We start from the raw sequence: 20495 nt of genomic DNA, 5'->3' as shown, positions 1-20495 counted from the left end.
TTGTGAATTTTTTTTAGAATACATGAATCATCTAACAACGATTATATAATATTAAAACCATATTATAATAAAACTTGCTCTTATGCCTGACTAATGTCTTCCACCTTGGAGTCCTCCAACTGCTTGAATTGAATGAGAATCACCAGATAGGTAGTAACAGCCGAGAAGATCTTGAAGAGTGTTGAGTTGTCTATGGAAAAGAATCCGTAGGCGGTGAACTGAAGATCCTGTTTGATGCTCTTCGTTAGGAACTTGTCGATGAGGTTCTGGAACTGCTTGCTCTTGCCGTAAATTCTCGCCAGGATCTGTGCCGTGCCATTCACCTCGGATGCCAGGCCGTCACATGCGCTGCAAATCACAATCATTGTGATAGTTTCAGCCAAAACCCAGATACATGATAGTCCTATGGTATCAGCCACTTCTGTTTTGGAACTCAACGAGCCGGCTGTCAATGTGGCAAAGGCCAAGTAACTCTGATTTGTGACCGTGTAGAAGGAGAAGCCAAAGTAGAATAGCAATGAAACTCCGGCCACGCAGTTAATATTCTCGGTGATGTAGCGGAATTTGCAAAGGACCTCTATGAGGTTGCTCAACTCACGCCAGTTTTCCATGTGGCCACAATCCTGAAGATTAAACGTATCCAGTTTCTGGTTAAGAAATCCAATTCTCTGTGCCAAATTCATCATGAGTGTCCTTAGATATAAGGCCAGGAGAGTGGAGTACAGCAGTTGGAGGAAGTAGATCAGAAGCAGGATGATTTGCCTTTTGGCACCAATGCCACTTCGATAGTGAATATAGTAGAAGGCCACAGCGAGGACACCGCCTGCTGCAGAGGTGACCAGAATGGTCAGATTGCGACAACTGTAGGTTTCCCGGAATCCATTGGCCAGCAGATACTCATCGATTTTGGCAATATCGTGAAGAGTGCGAAAGTGTCTGGATGCATTCTGCACACTCGATAATACCACCATGGTATAGCTGATGATACACAGAAGCGTCTCGATGGTCCTGTTGATCTCCTCGGTATCACCTTGGGCACTGGCCACCAATCTGTACTCCTTGGAGGCGAAGAGCACATCTTCCCCCAATGTCAGTGATCCGATTAGTATAATCAGGGCCACCAGTCGTCCGTACCAGCGACCCAATCCTCCAAAGCGAAAGCCATCATCGACGTCTCCACTATAGAATGGTAATATAGCAAAGATCTGCGAGGGCTTGGATATAGGATATATATCCTGGTAGATCTTCATATCGATATGGTGCGCTTTGTGGCACTAACTAAAATGAAACAATTTGGTGACTCCAGTCATTAACTGAGTAGCAGGCTTACTGTATTAGTACCTTTAATTAGCTGTCATAAACAGCAAATAGGCGTAATAATATGATACTATTAATAGTATGAAGCAAATATATTACAAGCAAAATTTCGTATTTAGGTGTTAATTTCTTGAATTCTAAATGGCTGAAAAATCATCATTATCGTATTAAGTTAGTCTGCGTCCAATTTATTTGATCAAATTCATGACTGATGAGTGGGCAAAGTAGTTCGCGTATCATTGGGTAATTACGAGCTAATGCGACATGTCATAATTGCCGACTGACATAAATATCCGCGAAACTTAAAAGCGCTGTCCAATGCGCCACTTAAATAGCCCAATTACTTTGACAAACCACCGGCGGCGGACGCAGCTCAATGGGCCACGTGAATGGTTTGACGGACACGGGCATTCCGGGCGGCCCAAGGCTAAACGACAGGATGCAGGGATACTGAATGGGGATTATGCTCATTATGCAAACGCCTTCGACGGATAAGCTGGATGGACGAAGTCGGCCAGGCGAAAGGCATTTACTTCAATTATTTCATTAAAGCAGCAACAGCAGCGACAAAAGACCAGAGGCGTCATCTGGGAATCCTTGTGGCGCAGGCCATCGCCATGGCCTCCAAGATGCCATCGATGGTGGCGCTAATGGAGCGTGTGAGTCCGGCACCAGATGTCGATGCCAGTAGCTACAGCTTAGTCAAGTGGATAGAGCGTAGGTTGTGCCACAATGCACTGGCAACAATTTCCTAGAACCATGCTTAATTGGAAATTTTGCTGAAAATAAAAGGGATTGATATTTTTGAAATTGAAGCCCATCTATCTAAACTTGTATTCCATGTGATGAATCTCTTCTTTTTTTTTTGATTTCATACCAATTTTTCCAAGAGCCACCGTGTATAGTTGTGAGGGCAATGACTTTACACGAACATCGAGGGTCATTCGAGGGCCAGTAAAATTCAATATAGGAGCACAGGAAATTCATTGTTTAACCTTTGTTGCTTAAATTGCTCAAATTCCTGCCATTAGTTTGACAAACGAGCCAGCGAAATTATTTTGTTGCAGCCAAGTTGCCGGGGCACATCCGGAGTAAAAGAGGCGGCTGGCTGCCTGGTGGGCGGGTATGATCGAAAACCGAACAGATTTCGGGCCAAAGTTTTTGCCACAACTCTGCATCGAGCAGAGCAGCAAAACCAACTTTGACCCCCGAAAACCACCTTCCTCAAACCCATCACTACCATCTCCACCATGTAACCCACCCACGAAACTTTCGTCCAATCCTCGCTTTGGGGCACGCACTAAGCTTGCCCCGGTTGCGGTTACTTTACCTCCAGCCATCCATTGTTGCTACTGCTCCTTGTGGCCACCACCATCCAGCAACCAAAATCCAACGTTTACGGTGGGCATCCACTCGTTTATTCCATTGCTGCAGATTTATTTGTGGTTTTGCATAATCACTGAAAATTAGTTTAAAATATTTACATTAAATTTGCATCACGATGTCTGGGAATTTTGAGCTGCCGGAAATGCTAAGTATAAGCCCTTAAATGGGCATTACCATGCTGACCGGGTGCAAGGAAAATTTTTGAGCAGAAGGCTAATTAAGTAGACCCCTTGATGAACTATAATAAATAAAAGCCCCAAAGCTATTTATTACAGTATGTATCTACGAGATTTGGATCTGTGTGAATACTGGGGCGAATACATAATATTAAGTATACGTCATGTTGCTTGCGCTTGTCTAGATGTTTTTTTACATAGATTAAGTAATGAACTGAATATATTATATGGTACCAAAAGTATAGCTGAAGAACTTTTCAAATTCGTTGAAGTGAGAACTTCGAAAAAGTTAAAACTGATTTAACCACTTTATTGAACTAGCAACTAAAACATGAAGAGTCAATAAATATTGAAGTTCTACTCATATATTTTGTTTTTCCAACCGAACTTTTCCCGAGTCAGCGAAATATTTGCGAAAGCATCTTCGAAACTTTCTCTAATCACAGTTTGGCACAAAGTTAACTACATCAAATAAACTTATCGTCTGTAGTTTGCAATACACCTGCTAGCGTATTTGCAATGCTCAGTGATTATCCTTGGGAATATCCATTGGGAAATGTGTTAGCTGAAACTCTCTTGTTTACTCGTGTCAACGAATATAATAATTCTTCGCCTTCAAAGCACCTAGCTTCTATATTCTATATTTGTCGATACTCTTAAGGTGTCCTCATTGGGCGATGACTCGTATTCGAGGAGAAAACGGCACTGAGCTACACGCAAAGAAATTTGAGTGTGCTTCGTTTTCAACTTCTACAGTACAGCGTGAATAAGACTTCCCAGTTTTGCTAACTGTTCAACTGGGGATTGCTTTATTTGCGAAGGTCGGTTCATGCGTGTGACTGTGCTCCAAGGAAACGGGAGGAGCACAAAGTTAGAAGACAGAGTAAACATCATTTTCCAGCCAGAGTCAACGAAGACATCTAGTGTCCAGGGAGGCGAATGGCGAAAGAAATGCACGAGGGGTTCGGGCCAAAACGCATTTAGGACCACCAAAACACTTCCGGCATCCCTTTCGCCATCGTCGACCGGAAGCATTAAGCTGCGGAATGGCTTCTCCGCCAGCAAGGGCCATTTCCAATGCGATTCCGAGTGCCGCGAGTTATGGTGACGACGCGCAACTTGGACGTTTGCAGATTGTTTGCGAATTGCCACTGGCAATTGGAGGATTTAAGCCATCGCGATAACTTTCAAAAGAGCTGCAAGGAAAGGTTTCTCGATTGGCAACATTAAACGACTCGCGTCTCCTGGAAAACAGATCCAATGGCATTATTAGTCGATTAATAACGCGGGCGACAAAGCTGTCAAATTAATTATACCAATTTTAATTCCTTTTGACAGTGGCTCAGTCATAGCAAATGACATTTCGACCGGGTAATCTCGGCCATTAACTGAAAAATTGGCTTTCACTGGCAGATGAGGCTCAGTCAGTTTTGGATTTGATATTTTCATGAACACGCCGTCCAGATTGAACAGTTTTTTTTTCTTCTTTGCGAGCCATCTCCCTTTTGATGTGGGACGCTCTCAGGATTTAAGCCGGGCCTTATCCCTAATTTCAAGCAGGCCATTTTCCTGTGTTTTTTGGCTGCCCAGCCATCAAAACTAATCCCTGCCCCCCAGTCGGAGATCCCATACCAGATCCGAGTGGTTATGCCCGCTCTGTGCCTTGTCGTTATCTGTTTTCTGCTGCTACCCATTTATTTTTTGCTGCTTTTCCCTGCGAATGCATAAACAAATTGAAGATAAACATACTTATGTGTGTATATCTATATGAATGGACACTGACAAAAAAATATTAAATTTATTAATGGAATTTTAATACGTAAGCTTTTGTGGTTATATTGAAATTCAGTGCATTTAAAAAACCAGAAATATTGTGAAATCTATTAGGCAGAAAGTTAGCTATAACTAATATATTGCTACCGCTACTTGGTACCAATTTGTTCTGAGTGCATGCACTTTGGCTCATGGACGAGCCGAACTTGAAGCATGTTGCAATTTCAGCCAGCAGATCCGCGATTCCGCCTCCTCGGCAAATGGAATTGTTTTCCCTGAAGCTGCCAGCATTTGTGTCAGAAATGCCTTAATTTATAGAAAATGTATCTGCTGGATGGGAAACGACTTCATCTCCATCCCGTGGCTGCCATGAATGTCACATGGGTTTCAACGTCCTGCGCGGCTTTCGTTTGTCTTTCACTTCACACAGAAAGCCCGACAGCCCGAAGGCAGCCACGATTTGCTCTTGTCCTTCGCCCAACTCCCCCAGCAACTCCCACTTCCACTTCCACATCCACTGTATGTTGCCGCCCTCCACATCTATCTCGGTATATCTCCCATCCCCGGGGGGATCAGCGCAGATGCATGATAATCCCGATACGTACATGGCGGCGGGGGTAAACACAGCCAACTCGACGCCACTCCACTTCACTCTGCAGCACTCCTCGCAATCCTGTCCAGAAATGATTGAGGGATTTCTGGCCGCCTAGGAGCCAATGATAACGGAAGCGGCAACCGAGCACTTTGCGCTCCATTTTCACTCCACACAACGTAATTGATATTTTACAATTGTCTCTGCCGGTTCATTTCCTTGTGCTTTTGTCCCTTGTTCCCTCGATCCCCGACCCCACATATCTTAATGGCAAATTGTGCAGAAATTCTATTTCTATTTCCCACTCAAACCTCCATCGCCCTCGAGCTGCCATATGGGATGCAGATATAGATACGAATGCGGATACAGATACAGATGCAGATACAGATGCACATGGATCTCGGTGCTGGCCCATTTGTCGCTGTCGATGTTCCACTCCCAGCTGAGTGAAATTATTCAAGCAGCAGCAGCTGGAAGTGAATTTATCAGGACGAAGAAGTAACTCCAATGGCATAACTTCTGATATATATATTCAGAGATTTCTCGACAAAGTCGTATAATTTTTCAAAACTATCTGACATGTTTTTAACTACGGGGATGCTATGCGGTATTAAGTAATCTATTGTTATGCTAAAATTAATCTCAAATTTCTTTCAAATACAATTTTTGTATATAACTGAAATAGACTCTTATGTATATAGATCAAATTTTAGTTGGTCAATAGTATTCCATACCTTAATATTCCTTAAATAAAATCATATAAAACACCTAACATTTTTATTTCTATTGCACACAGTTTGTTCTTAAAGTAATTAGTTTTATTTATTTAAATCGTAATGAAAAAGCCATTAGCCAGCCCTAAAACAAACTGACCGTTATGTTACGGCCATATTTCGTTCGTATCATGATTGTTAACCATTACTTAACGCTAATCTGTTAATCCCTCGTTAGGGCCATGACTTGTGAGTTATTTTCTCTGCCTTGTTTATTCACTAGAATGTTGAATGTTGAGCAAAGTACAGAGCACAAGCGGAATAGCTACCGCCAAAAATTTCCACTACCGAAAAGGCCACGGAAAATTACTTACCAAGTGGCTTGCGGCCAATTTGTGCAGGTGGCAAAGGAGGTGGTGGGCGGAAACACGCCACGCCCCGCCCTCTTGCCACCACCCACTTTACGCCCAGTTCAGCTCTTTGGTACACTCGGCTATTTACTTTGCCGGAGATCAAAGCGAAATGTGTAACGAAATTGCCAATTACATATAAAGCCAAAGAAACTGTCTACCTAGTCAGAGAGTTAGGATCCGTTTTATTTGGCAGAGATGCACAGTAAGAAATTCAAAGTTATATAAGTTGCATAAAATATTTTCAGTTTAAGTAGGGCATGGTTAAATTATATCATTAAAGTTAATTAAATTAAGTTTACAAAGCAGTGTGCGCCAAAAAGTATGCTACATATTTTTATAGAGTAAGCGTTTGGCAGTCCTTTGTAGTTTCGCTCTGTGTAGAAACGGAATAGGGACTAAAACAAAGGCCAGCCAAGTCTGTCAGCAATTCAATCCAAATTGTGAATTCAATTTTGAAGTTGGCAACGCGACGAGGACAACATTTGTGACCGAAAATGAGGCATTCACAGGGTGGAGCAGCCAGGACCAGCCAGGAGCTCACATGATGGCTCCTTTTTTGCCCCATCATCATCCGCCTCCTGCAACGGAGGGCGTAAAATGAATTTGTAGTAAATTCCTTGGGCGTGCTCCTGCTCCAGCTCCTACTGCTACGCCACATCTCTCCCAGCTGGCCAGGATGCGGCGTCATCTTTTCGTGTGCGTTTTATTGGGACCGAAATTGAATTAGTGTGGCGGCGGGAGCGGAAGCGGTTGCTAGGCAGGAAATTGCCTGAAATCAGGCGCACGTAAGCTTGGGGGGTGCCCCACTTATACTTAGTCCCAAACCTACCTACCCCCCCTTGCTCCACACACACAGTAACATTATTGTGTTTCATTAAAAATCCGGCCGATGTCCTGCGTTGGTTTTATGGCATAGTATGTTGGATGCGGGGGTTCGCTGGTTCATTTGCATGCCACGATGTCCAGAGTAGAGCAGCTCCTCCAAATGGCTCTCGTTTCATGTTAATGCATTTGGCACTTAAGCGCCATAGTTTGCGCCATCAAACTAATTAAAAGTTGCTTAAATAATGCGATATTATTTTCGCATTGCCGCCTGCCTGCAGCTGGCTTCGACTTTCTAGCGCCCTCCTCGGGTCGTTGAGGTCGTTTTGATTGAGCCGCGGCAAATTAAAAGTTCAGCAGCGAAAACTGTCCCCCTTGGACCGTTCAAACTTATCACTAAAAGTGGGAAAAAGTTCCTATCATAAGATAGTTATATCTCTGGCAGGCCAAAAGTGGGATGGGAAAAAAACATTGGAACTTTTCCTTTTCTAAAGTCATTTCATTAGTTTATAGCTTCGAACTAACTTTATATGTGCCAATTAAACACTGTTTTGCTATCCTTATTTCGTTGATTTATAAATGGGTTTCTTCTTCATCTTCTTTGAGTGATGATTGATGAAAAAATGATAATTCAGCTAACATCTAAAAGATATTTACACTTCTTTTTCGAGTTTCCTTTACGAGTACATTAGGTATTAACGTGTGCATTGAATTCCTGATCAGGCATTATGCAAATCCACCGCATCCAGTTGCCAAACTGCAGTCGACTGCAGTCTGGGAGGGCATAATAAACGCAACTGGTGAGCTCGGAAACATGTGCAAGTAATACGCGTAGCGAAGCGTAAATGAATTTTTCATCCTTCCATTAAAATTTAAGTGCACATTTTCCGGCGCAGCGCACGAGACGCCTCAGCGCCATTAAGCCAAAGGAAGTTGCCAACGGAGAGACGTCCTGCAGATTTCTGTGGCAAGTGCTGGGGTTTCGTTCAGCCGGAGCAGTCGAGTTTATACTTTATGTGGGTTATGAAATTATTTAAAAAAAAATATATATTTAACAAAGCTTGGGGAACATGTAAATGAGAAGAACAATGTTCAGAGGTCACATTTCAAATTAAAAAAAAAAAAAACATGAAATTAAACAAATGAAGTGGAATGTTTTGAGATAAATATTATAGGTGACTATTATGAGTAATCCATATGGAGTGTTTTTATATATGTTTAGCTTTGAGCTCTTGCTAAATAGGATTCCCTTACTGAAAAAATCCTTACTAATATTTTAATAGTTTTATGATAATTCGAGATACTAAGATTAATGCTTTTCCGTTCCTTGCAGATTACATGCAGTCGCTGTGCAAGAACCACTTCCTCCAGCAGCTGTACCGAAAGATCGATGGAGCGGTGCTCTGGTCACAGAACGAGCGGAATCTGGACTGCATTATCACCTTCCAGACGCACTCGGTGCTGCAGCGCTTCATGCTCCGCTTCGACATGCTGCAGTTGGACTGCAACGATCACCTGCTGGTTTACGATGGCGCCCACGCCGTCGCCACGCCCAAGGTGAGTCCATGGATTTCAGGGACTTCAATTCCTTCTTTTTTGGTGTGGTAATTATGCCAACATTGGCATCTGCCTTTGGAGAATGTGAAAAACTCGCCTGTGGTTGCGATACGTGCCCCACATTTTTATTAGCGAAATTGCGCATTTGCATATGCAAATCGAAAAAGCAAAGTGAATCTGTTCGGCGGCATTTTACACCCATGGCTTTCTAGGCAAGTAGATTTAAGGAAAATTTCAATAATCAAAGATGTTAGGGGAAGTTTATGAGAATGCATTCATTTATTTAAGGAATTTACAAAGCTGGTTTCATTAAATTTAATTGCGAAATGCTGGTGTGTTCATACTACGCTTTAAATAAGAGATAAGCTTTACGGATTTCTTAGACCAACATTATTATCAATCTATTACTATAGATCTATATTATCAAATTCAACGATAGTACAGTTGGATATACCAAGGTATTGCAGTCAAACATAATCTTAACTATCCTTGAATTGCATTATGGATTAAAGAGAGTCTTTATAGTTTGTCCACACAATTCTCGCTGAGAACTATTTAAAGTTCTTTTTTTCTCAGTGTACCGATGCACCATCATCATATTGATTCGCCTGGAAATGGCTAATCACATGAGTGAGTCACCCAACGCCGTGTGAACAATTAAATTGCGGCAGGAACGCAGTCGGAGTTTGCCACTTGTGCCTTCTATGTACATACATGTGTATCGAATTCCTGGTTGGTGGATTCTCGAGGATGGGGTATCTGCGCGCAGCTGTAATTATGTGCATATGCAGGGGGGGGGGAAGGATTGGATGGATACGAGGAGATGTGTGGATGTGGGCTTAGTGCTACAGTAGATTGAATTATTAGGAACTGAACTGTGAAACAGGCAATTCAAATTTGAATCACTCATGGCAGAAGGCAGAACGATATGTATGCAAATGCGGATATATGCTAAGTGAATTAAGTGATGTTGCTTCTCCATTTTCGAAATCAAATAAAAGTCATTGATTCTCCTGCAGCATAGTGTGCAAATCACATTTCGCCCCCATCTATCTCACTTTGTGTCAATAAAAATGAACACCAGCCCACAGAAATATAAATATTTATTTATAGATTTTTGATTCGTTTGTTTAAACATCGGAAACACCGATGTGTTTACATGGAGCGGGTAATGTATATTTAATTTGTCCCAGATGGGAAAAGATACCATCCAGGCCATCAGCACGCATATTCATATATTTGCATACCTACCTACTTTCATTATGGAATCATTTGCTAGCGTGTAGGTGTGTGTATAAAAACATGAATAGCCTAATATACATGCACTGCGCTAAAAAAAAGTTGTTGCCCAAATGTGCAGAAAAAACTCATTTTCATATTCTGCATTTTAGCATAACATATTTGTTCGTTTAATACAACATGTAAAAAGTTTACAGCTTCAATCACATCCATGTATTCATTGTTTAAAGACATAATCTTTCAATTCCTTGCTGAGTTTTAGTCAACTTACATCTCTGTTTTGGTAATATCTTGTCAAAGTTGCGTGGAATTGGCCAGGGAGAACCCAGAACCCATTGATGCATTCCCCTATCGATTACATGCCACATCCCTGGAGCTGCATCCCGGCTAAGCAACGTTTAAGGAATCCAATGTCGCCGCACATCCTTACGTATATGCAAATATGCGCTGGCATCACATGTCGATAGTTAAGGCCAATCATTGCTTAGTTTGCGACACTCGAAGGCGGTTTGGGTGGGTTGGGTGGTTTTTTGGGTTGATGGTTTGCCAGCTATACGAATTCAGTGCAATTTGTTGGCCGTAGAGGGGGGGGGGGGTATTGAGGGAGGGAAGGAGGGAGGTAGCAGGCGGAGATCTGGGGGCGTGGCAGCCGCAGCCACCGCATTATCCAGATCACGTTGATGCCTCTGACATTTTAGGTTCAATCCCTGTGGGGCTTCCGCTCAGCCAACATGGGATGCTCCACATACCCGGACACACATGCAGGCATAATTTTGTCGCTGCAACATTTGCAATGATGACAGCCAGCAAGGATGTTGGAAAAGTGGGTGGTTGGGCGGATGGGTGGCTGAGTTTGGCTGCCACTGCGGCTGCAATGCGGCAACAGCTTCTCTGGTGGCGCTGCTTCTTCTGCTGATAGCTCTGTGATTTTATCAGCAACAATTTCCATTTTTCATTCGCCACCACCCCCTCATTCCACCCACTCACTGCATTATTTAATGCGGTCTACGGGGGGGAGGTGGGGGTGGTGTTGGGTTGGGTGCAATGGAAAATGCACTGCTGTTGGCTTGTGTGCAATGTGAGCCAAGGAAAGTGGCCACAAATAGAGCGCGCATAAGCCAAATCCTTTATTTGCCAAAGGAAGCTGCGACAGTGGCACTAAAAAATATGCATAAAAAATGTTCAACTAGAAAATTAGAAAAATGCCAGCCAAGGCAGCGCCACGCCCCCCGCCAGCAAACTCCCCCGCCCCCCTCCGCTTTCACTCTCTATCTCTATCTGGATTTTTTCTCTGGGGAAAACCTTGAAAGTGCATGTGCCAAAGCTAAAAACAAAAATGTTTCAGCCGCTTTCTGTCGCCTGTGTGGCGCGCGACCCAATTTCCCATCTGGCTGGTGGTTCTAGTGGTGGTTCTTGTCGATCTAGGGCTAGTTGTCCGGACTTCGGAGCCAGTGACACTGGGCCACTGCCAAAGCGCTGTCATCTTCCAGGGAAAAGATTGAGTGCAACCAACACTTCGGCTGCTCAAATTGGGGGGTAAAAACTATGTTATTTGAGGGATTTTTCAAAGCACAAAGACATATCTTAAATACCTAAAGGGAGCCCAAAATTATTGTTCCGAATGAATGAAACCACAACCTAAAACATTGGAGAACCTAAAGACGAAGCACTTTAAAGAAATACACATTGAGTATACGCCGTGTTAGCAACAGTGATTTGATTAAGAATATTACGTATACGCACAGTTGCCTATTTCAATTCAGTAATCTATCGAACATAGCCAATACTAAAAAACTTCTTAATAAATATTTCGCAATGCGTGTAATTTGGACTCCATCTAAATCCAAAGCAGCACATTAAAAATATGGTAAAACTTCCGAAATAAAATTTAGGTTATAACCCGTAACAAAAGCTAAAGCTGAGAAGCAAGTCGAAATTGCAACCCAAACGAGGTCGTAAAGAAAAGTAATTCTGTTGGTTTTTGCATCCACAAAATAATAGCCATCTTCGAACATTATTAAGCATCACTCGAAAAAGCCACATCAATATCGATGGCAACAAAAATTAACCTTAATTATGAGGGCTCAGTGCTCGAGATGCCGTGTTCATGTGACAGTTATTATCCATGGAGGAGGACAGTGATTTCCAGCAGGTTCTCTCCACTGAAAGGGAACCCATCGTAAATAAGTTAGCAGGCGAATGGAAGGCCATAAAAGCGAAAGTATCGTAAAATCGTTCTGCCAAATCAGCGACGCCGATGGAAAAGGACCACAACAAGGACAACAAGCGAGCTCAACAGGCGCCATCACTCAATGGGCCAGAAACGAGGATGGGAATGGGAACAGCGGATTGGAACTGTGGAGTGGGAATGGGAATGGGAATGGGAATGGACAGGGCCACAACCTTAAATCAAACAAGGTCAGCACGCACGTACGCCTTCGTGGCCAAAAGAACGAAAATGGATGAGGCACTGAATCACCGGAATCGCCTCATTCGGCCATTAGATGGATGCAGTGCCGCCTGTCAAATTAAGACACTCAGCGATATTAATTTGAGGCCAAATACGACTGCAATAAATATATTTAACGCATTATGTTCAGTAATAAAATGAATTTAATATAATTTATTTAAACCAGCTAACTAAGCAAAAATACATTTACAGTCCATCGGGTACCTATTAATTTAAAAAAGTTCTTCAACTATGTTAAAGTTATAGTTCTAAAACTTGACAACCAGAGACTTCTTCGTTCATTTCCTTCAGCATCATATTTTTAATAAGCCTGCAAGGATCCTTTCACCTGTTCAGTTGGCATCTAAATGGTTGCGATAAGTACCTCAGCGGATACATATATTTGTCGAGTGACTTGTTTTGCAGTCCCTCTGTGCATATTTGAAGATTCAGAAGTTGGGAATCAGACGTCTTGCGGTATTTGCCACCTAAGCAGCTTTGTAAGTTGTCCGCCCTTTTGGATGGGAGGGGGGCTAGGATCAGAGCAGCCGAGTAGGAGTGTCGGCCAGGATTTATGAATTCGACTTGAGTTGGGACCACTTTACACCACTTGCTGGCACTTCGTGGGGCAATGGCAAAGTGGCAAAAGTATGTAAATTCGCTACACGCTGGCCACAGCAAAGGCCAAAAGATCGGGAAGGGAAACGAATACAATTTTACGAATATGTAAATAGTTTTTGACAAAAGAAGTTGTCACTGCATCAAGTTGGGCGGTGGCCGCAAAAATCCAAAATTAAAATTTTCCAGCAGACACACACACACAAAAAGAGCCAAGCAAAAGTTCGCATTTTCGGGGCTGCAACAAAATTAAAATATGCCACAAAGCGCGGCACGTCGAAGATGCAACAGCACACATGATGGAGGGGAACATGGCGAGCAAGGACCAAGACCATGCTGCTGTGTCAAGAAAGGCAGCCACAGCAAAGCCTACAAATGTCGGGGGAGGAGATGTTGGCAGGACGTTGATGAACCCCCAGTGGAACTTTCATGAGCCAAAGCCAACAACATTACAAATTTACACAGCTGCGGGCGGGAGGTGGGCAAAGGCGAAGTGGTCGGAGTGGGCAGGAGGTCCTGGTGATGAACCAGGCGACGTGACGCATACACGTGCCAAGCGGTGGGGCAGCGCAGGGGGGGGAGGGGGTGGTGGTGTGTGGCAAGGACCTCAAAGGAGGCGGAGACATCATCATCATTTTGCACTTTGCGGCAGTGGCAGGGTGCCCTGAGCCTGGGAATGAGGATGCCGATAACGTGACCAACCAGCAGACGACAGTGGAAAAAGTTTGCCAAGCTCTGCAATTTAATTGCGGAATCAAATTAAATGCCTTTTGTGGCTCATCAATGAGGCAATGCAATGTCCTGAGTGTGCGAAAAGTTTGCGAATATTTCGCTGGAAAAAATTTTATTTCTTTCACTTGAATAATAACATCGTTCAATGCACAAAATTGCTGTCATAATGTGGAAGCTCAACTTATGGTTGTATTATATTATATTACGGACACATAATATCTGAAATAATATATCTTGGCTGTGTGCTGATTGAAAGTAATCTTCATCGTGTTTGCGGCGTGCAAATTCCTGGGTGTAAATTGGTCTTAATTTCCATTATGCCACGCAGACTGTTGCACACTTGCATGCGGGCCCAAAAGGCCAGGTGTCGTGGGAGCGGAATGTGATGCCACTCGAGTGCACCTTTCCGCCCACCTGCAGCACTCCCCCCTCTCATTGTTCCGAATGCAGTGCTCTGTGCAGGTACATCTGCGGATGGGAAATTAACCACAGAATCAGAGCACATCAATACGTGGCCCGCAGTTTAAGCGGGTTTGCTGCTCTGAATCATGCTACTGCTCCTGCTGCCTGGATCCCAATTCACAGATGGCTTCTGAATGCTCATTCACTGGGAAAAATGATGCTCTAGTTTTCCTTGCTTTGCATTTATTACATGTTTTTTTTTTAGCTTTAACCTTGATATATGTACATACATATGTATTTCTTCCATGCCAAATTGCAAGCTATAAATAAATCATAGGCAAATTCCACGTTTTTGCATAGTATGTGAAATAATGCTCGTTAGCGTAATTGATTGATTAGACAGCAAATACTAATTTGTGGATACTCTGGCTTGCAGATTGACATCTCCTGTCGGAACACAAAGAACACCGTCAACGCGCTCCTGACGCGCACGAACTTTGTGACACTGAAGTACGTGACCGATGGCTGGGGAACGGATGCGAACGGCTTCAAGCTGGTGATTACGTCGGTGAAGGATCCCAGTAAGTGCTGGCGGAGGACGAGTCCTCCATTGTGGTTACCATTACCATACCCATACCCATTTCCATTTCCCTACAGAGCACACCTGCAAGGACTTCACCTGCGCCACCCGCGAGTTCTGCATCCATCCCGATCTCCTCTGCGATGGCATCAACCACTGCGGCGACAACTCCGACGAATCCGTGCAGAATCTGTGCCAGAGTGAGTATACTGTTATCTTCAATCAATTCCAAACAAATTGTAATTATTAAATGCTTTTTGTTTCCTTCTAATTTTCAGATGAGACGAGCAGCACGGTTTTTGGCCTGGACATGACCTGGTTCGTCCTCATTGTCGTCGGTGTGCTGCTCGTCCTGAGCGCGCTCATCGTGGCAGTGGCCATTTGTGTGTGCCGGCGACAGGATGAGAATGCCGCCAACCAGAACACCGCGCTCCAAGGTAGGTCCTGATATATTGGACTATTTTCCGCTTATGTATATATGACGTTTTTGATTGTCTTTCAGTGCACCATACGGCCGACACGAACGGGTCGTCGAAACATCTGCACTACCACGGCATCAGTGTCGGCGGGACACTGACGCGGGAGCACACCCAACTGCCGACGTCGGGAAACTGGCATCACCCTGCGGGACCATCCGGGTACCACCGCACTCCACACAACTACTTGAAGATGGCCACCAAAGTCCGTCCCATTTGGTGCTTGGCAAATTCCGTCAATTAGGTCAAGATCTTTCCCACAATACCGCCGGGCTCAGCCAGACGAACATCGCCGGAACCGGACATCCCAATGCCAACGCCGTCGGCGCTGCGCAAAAGGACGAGTGGTTCGTCTAGAGCCAGGCAACACTGTGGAAGGACCGATTGACTTGAGCACAATAATCTGTACTTTATTAAGTAAATTTATGGATATTTGCAGAGCATTAAATGAAGTGAGTACAGTTTAAGTAATAGGCATTATACTATATTGAATCCTTGCAATGCCCTGGTATTATATGGGATCTTTTTTTACTTATCTTTTCAGGACTATAAGACTATAATTAACAACAATTAGTGTGGACATCACCGCGCAGGGTGTATTATATAGAGATCTCTACTCGTACCCAAGCAGAATCTCGAACGCATTGGGCAGAACCAGCCTGTTCTGTCGGATAACCAATGCACTTGTAAATAGTTTATAAATATATCATTTTTATTTAACTGATTAATACAACAAGCTGGCTACACAAGATCCCACAATCCAAATATCCTCTAAAAACGATATGTAATACAGAAGATTTCCCCCCCTCAAGTATCATAATTTTGTGCAAGTATGTTGGCATTTATTTAGAGAATTACATATGTTTAGATGGCAATTAGATTTGAATTAATGCTCTTCGATTAAACACTTGTGTTAGGTTTGCATAGCACGGATTAAGATACCCCAAAGTAATTGTATAACGAATCAGATGTAGTCGCCGATTCTGAGAGGTAAACTAACATTTGAGCGAAACAATCGTAAGCATTTAATTGAATTGTGAACAGAAACCGAAAGAAGTATTAAAGCTCAACAAGAATAACCGATAACTGTCATTAATATACAACTTCCGAAACTTACAAATTTGAGATACACAACTGGCAGTGCTGTTGGCCAGGGCGTTTTTACAAAAACTTAAGCTGAATTCTAATCACAAAATGGACACAAGAAGATCAACAAAAACAAGGGATGTACATAAGTAGTCGACAATATACTTACCAAAATAATAATACAAACAAGCAAACGAACAAAATCGAAACTTCAAATGCAACTGTCATCATCTATACAATTTCACCTACCACCACTCACCATTGTCGTCCACTTGGAAGTCTGCACTTGCCGGATGATCAGCTTTGGATCATCTGGGGATTATCCAGAATCTCCGATAGAAGCAAACATTTCACCGAGAGACTCATTTCCTCATCAAAGAACCGAAAAAACCAATGCTAAACGGAAATATTCTGAGACATTAAGGACAATACAGTGAAATCTTTTGCTTTTGATACAACTAAATTGAGAAGGTGTCGTGGCATGCATTTTAACCTACTAAAGAAGTGTCCGAAATACAATTTTCTACAATCAACCAAATGGAATTCTACACAAAATTGAACAACCTAAAAGAAATACATAAACAGAGTTGAAACATTTTGCTACAAAATCGAATGATAACGATCATATTATTATTATATATTGACGACGATGTGTGTGAGGAAACATGATATGTACGAGTAACTTGAGAAAAAAAAAATCAAACTAAAATGCTTCAAAACGATTGTAGTACTTCCCGCCGTTAATATTTTTTTAATATATCGTACATACTACAAATACAGATGCAAGTCTTAATAATAATACTTAAACTAAGAAGCAATAAGTAAGAATTTTCCGCTGCTAAAGTTCGTCTTTCAAAATACTTCCATAGGTCGGGTTAATTTAAACGTTTAACATTTTTGTGGCTACCGAAATTTTCATTTACCAGATAATAACCGAAATTCAACAATATTTGATCTTTTGCTAAGCCAGAAAAACGAATATCAAATTAAATAAATAATTTAAAATAAATAAAATGAAGAGAGGAGGACGTTAGGTATACGTTCAACCTGATCAATGCGATTAAGTCAAATTAAATTAGTTTTGTACTTAGCAGTAACGGAAGACCCGAAAACTAAATTAACTAATCTTCTAGGCATAAATTACGCTGAATTTATATCATTTTATTTCACCCTCCTTTGGACCCTTCTTCTTTAATTTGATAAACTACAAGCGTCTTATACTATATCATAAATTATAGGAAAATGGTATTATGATAAATTGAATTTTTAACCAAAATTATAAGCAAATTGTATTAGGCGTCAAATTTTAGAAGAGAATGAAAACCAAGAAAACCCATTGAATAGATACTATATATGTTATGTGTATGGGCTAAAATCGCATTCATGCATGGCAACAAATGGATCTTAATTACTTAAAAACGATGATAATAAATGATACTAATTAATAACTGAATAACCACAAAGCTAATTTATGCAATACAGGAATATTGAAATACTGAAAAAATTATGCGTCAATAAAACGTTTAGGCAAGATTGTATTGTAATATCTAATCGTAATTGTACTCGTAATCGCATGCCTACTCCCCACTGGTGAAAATCGGTTATAGATCATGTCCGTATATGAGTGTAGTTAAAATATACATATTTACCTTAATACAATTCAATCGGCACGGCAATCGATCAGATGTACTGGTATACCGTGTAGTTTGTAGACCCAGCAGGATCGCGATGATTTGTAAAAGATATGTACGAGTAATAGGCCAGTTTGGATGGATGGTTGGATGGTTGGATGGTGGGGAGAGCTTTTCGTTTTCCAGTGTAAGTGTTACAATGTGTTAAGAATCATTTTCTACCTTCTATTGTCTCTCAAACTCGAAAAGACTTTGCCGCAATTAGTCTAACTCTAATTATTACGAGTATATGTAAATGTATGGTACATGTGTGTAATGTACTCAAATAATAGCAACCGAATATTCCGAAAATGTCATTTTAAAGTCTCCTGCTTCATCCACACATTCAGATAACTAACGAATCCTTTAAGTTCGATGTCAATCCATGTACGCGCTGATTGTAAATTAGATAATTTTTGGTGTGTGAGGGCCAAGGATACGTACCCTCGAAGGATAACTATGGGCTTAAAGTATACATTGACTAGGTATACATACACCCGATGAAGAGCCACGGACAGTAAATCGTAGTGCAAATGTTAGTCAATATCAATATTTTGCCATAGAACCAATGCCGATTCGTAACTCCTCTAGGGAGTTTTCCCAATTCAGTTCATTTACCCGCACGCATTCCAAAAACAGAAAGTTCACAATTTATAGATTTATTGCTTTTGGTTGAATACAAACTAAAAAAAAATAAAATTGCATAACTAACAGCGAGGGAAATAACTGGGAGATCATACTAACCAAAAAAATCGAATGAATGAGCCTAGGGGATCGCGTAAAGTAATGCTTAGCTTTGTGTTAAATTGCTGTTGAATATAAATGTAATTGTACAATGATAATAATTACGATGGCATCAAACACACAGATCATCCACAGAACACATCAGACATCAGAACCATGCAGAAAACAGAACCCAAATCCAAAAGAAACTAATTATATTAAAATAAAGAATATAAAACGTTAAATTCAAGAGTTTCTCTGACTGATGATTACTTTAAAGTAAGTAATTAAGGATATAGGACATTACAAGACACTTCATTGTGGATTTAAGTCTACAAAATTCAGTGATTAGTTATCTCTAGCTTAATAGCAGTATATGCTGCTTAGACGCTGAACTCCTCCGACGAGGATGTCTCCGTATCGGCATACAGTATCATCTCCAGGTTTCGCATCTTACGCTTCTTCTCCTGCTGGCGCTTGCAATGGATTTGCGCGAGGCAGTTCAGCGAAGATACTACGAAACAGGTGACCATGATGAAGGCACACAGCTCGAAAGCACGAACCAGATGGCTTAGATAGGCCAGGGAATTGGAATTTACTGTTCCATGCATCTGCTGCTTCGTCGACTGCAGCAGTTCCCTGATCATGCGCTGCATTGGAGGTCCCAAATAGGGTAGCTTCCCCAGACCGACCACAAACCTATCGACTAGACTCTCGGTTAGGGACGCAATAACAAACAACTGCTGTATGGTGGCCTTGATTAACGCCTTGCCGATCAGGGTGGCCACAAAGAACTTCCAAAAGGGCACCAGAAAATGTCCGCACGTTATGCCGGCCAGGTCGAACAGAGGATTGGGTACGCTGGCGCAGAATAGTATTCCCATGAAGCCCACTCTTCGCATCACCCGTTCCATGAACAGCTTGGCATGGTCGAGCATGCCTAGCTTTCCGCACCTTCGCCTTTCATCCAATAACTTTTCCTCCTCCGCTCCATCCAACTCCTTGCCAGAGAGCCGTGCTCTACGTGTCATAAAGTATGGCGGCAGCTCACCAAGAGCAGTGCCAATGCCCCAGAGTAGCGCCTCCGGACGCACCTTTGCCAAAATTTGCCATACATCTGGGTAATTGCGCTTGTACGGCTCCTGTGGGCAGACTTTTATGTCCGGATACGGAGGAGTGGGAAAGTCCAGCGTTTGACACTCGTAGGCGGCCAGAGTGACTGCTGCTAGGTGAGGGCCCAGGTAGAGCAGAAAGGTGTGCAACCCAGTGCCAAAGCCCACAGATGAGAGCACGCCCAGGCCCAGCCAGTAGACCGCAAATCCAAACCTATGCTTGCAGAAAATCACGAAATCCGCATGAGGTCCTGGCAGTAAACAAAACATGCCCAACAGCAGCAGACCGCCCACTAGCCACAGATTCAACAGCTTTTCGATGAAGGATAGCAACAAATGCCCGGCCTCCAGGCCACCATACTTCAAAGTCTGCACAGGACGACGCCAAAGAACCAGAGACTTCCATTCCAGCCGCTCCTGTACCAGTTCAGCCAAGCGATCTATTTCACTGGGCAATGAAGAGTGTCCTGCTTCAGTGTCATTGCTAGCAGCCATGATTTACTATTTTCCGCACTAGGCACTGAGATATATCGTGTTTTAAATCTAGAACCTAGAAGATTTAGATAAGAAATTCACCCATAGCAGCAAAGTCGACTATGATATGGTTTTTTCTTAATATCTTTAAAATAACATTATGTATTCAGATATTTTGATAATTT

General features: G+C 42.4%; 3 protein-coding genes across 5 annotated transcripts in view; 1 reads left to right on the top strand and 2 right to left on the bottom strand.

Annotated features, from left to right (window-relative positions):
* The window catches only part of loaf (lost and found), a 32594-nt gene extending 13628 nt beyond the window's left edge, over positions 1-18966 (top strand). For 2 of the 3 annotated variants that reach the window (NM_001382185.1, NM_001104117.2), the window contains exons 3-8: positions 8526-8749; positions 14626-14770; positions 14847-14969; positions 15048-15206; positions 15272-15697; positions 15790-17019. In NM_001382185.1, coding sequence (NP_001368949.1) covers positions 8526-8749; positions 14626-14770; positions 14847-14969; positions 15048-15206; positions 15272-15633 — 1013 coding nt within the window. In that variant the 3' untranslated portion in view covers positions 15634-15697; positions 15790-17019. Of the gene's footprint in view, positions 1-8525; positions 8750-14625; positions 14771-14846; positions 14970-15047; positions 15207-15271; positions 15698-15789 lie in introns of all 3 variants that reach the window. The other variant, NM_001104119.2, reaches the window with a different exon arrangement.
* Gr68a (Gustatory receptor 68a) lies at positions 81-1250 on the bottom strand (the record flags this gene model as incomplete). Its single annotated transcript, NM_079303.2, has 1 exon — positions 81-1250. The coding sequence occupies one exon, from the start codon at positions 1248-1250 to the stop codon at positions 81-83; it is 1170 nt and encodes a 389-aa protein (NP_524027.2).
* CG32087 (uncharacterized protein) lies at positions 18945-20414 on the bottom strand. The gene has a single exon (NM_168474.4). It carries the CDS (start codon positions 20329-20331, stop codon positions 19108-19110), a length of 1224 nt encoding a protein of 407 aa, NP_729740.2. The 5' UTR covers positions 20332-20414; the 3' UTR covers positions 18945-19107.
* Positions 20415-20495: the final 81 nt, after the last annotated feature.

This window comes from Drosophila melanogaster, chromosome 3L (assembly GCF_000001215.4).
Source record: "Drosophila melanogaster chromosome 3L".
NCBI classification, from domain to species: Eukaryota; Metazoa; Arthropoda; class Insecta; order Diptera; family Drosophilidae; genus Drosophila; species Drosophila melanogaster.
Note: the sequence above shows the minus strand (reverse complement) of the source record. Positions and strands in the feature narration are given on the sequence as shown.

Bases quoted from the DNA above. Each gene is read 5' to 3' on its own strand.
- CG32087 (NM_168474.4), bottom strand. From the start codon at position 20,331: ATGGCTGCTAGCAATGACACTGAAGCAGGACACTCTTCATTGCCCAGT.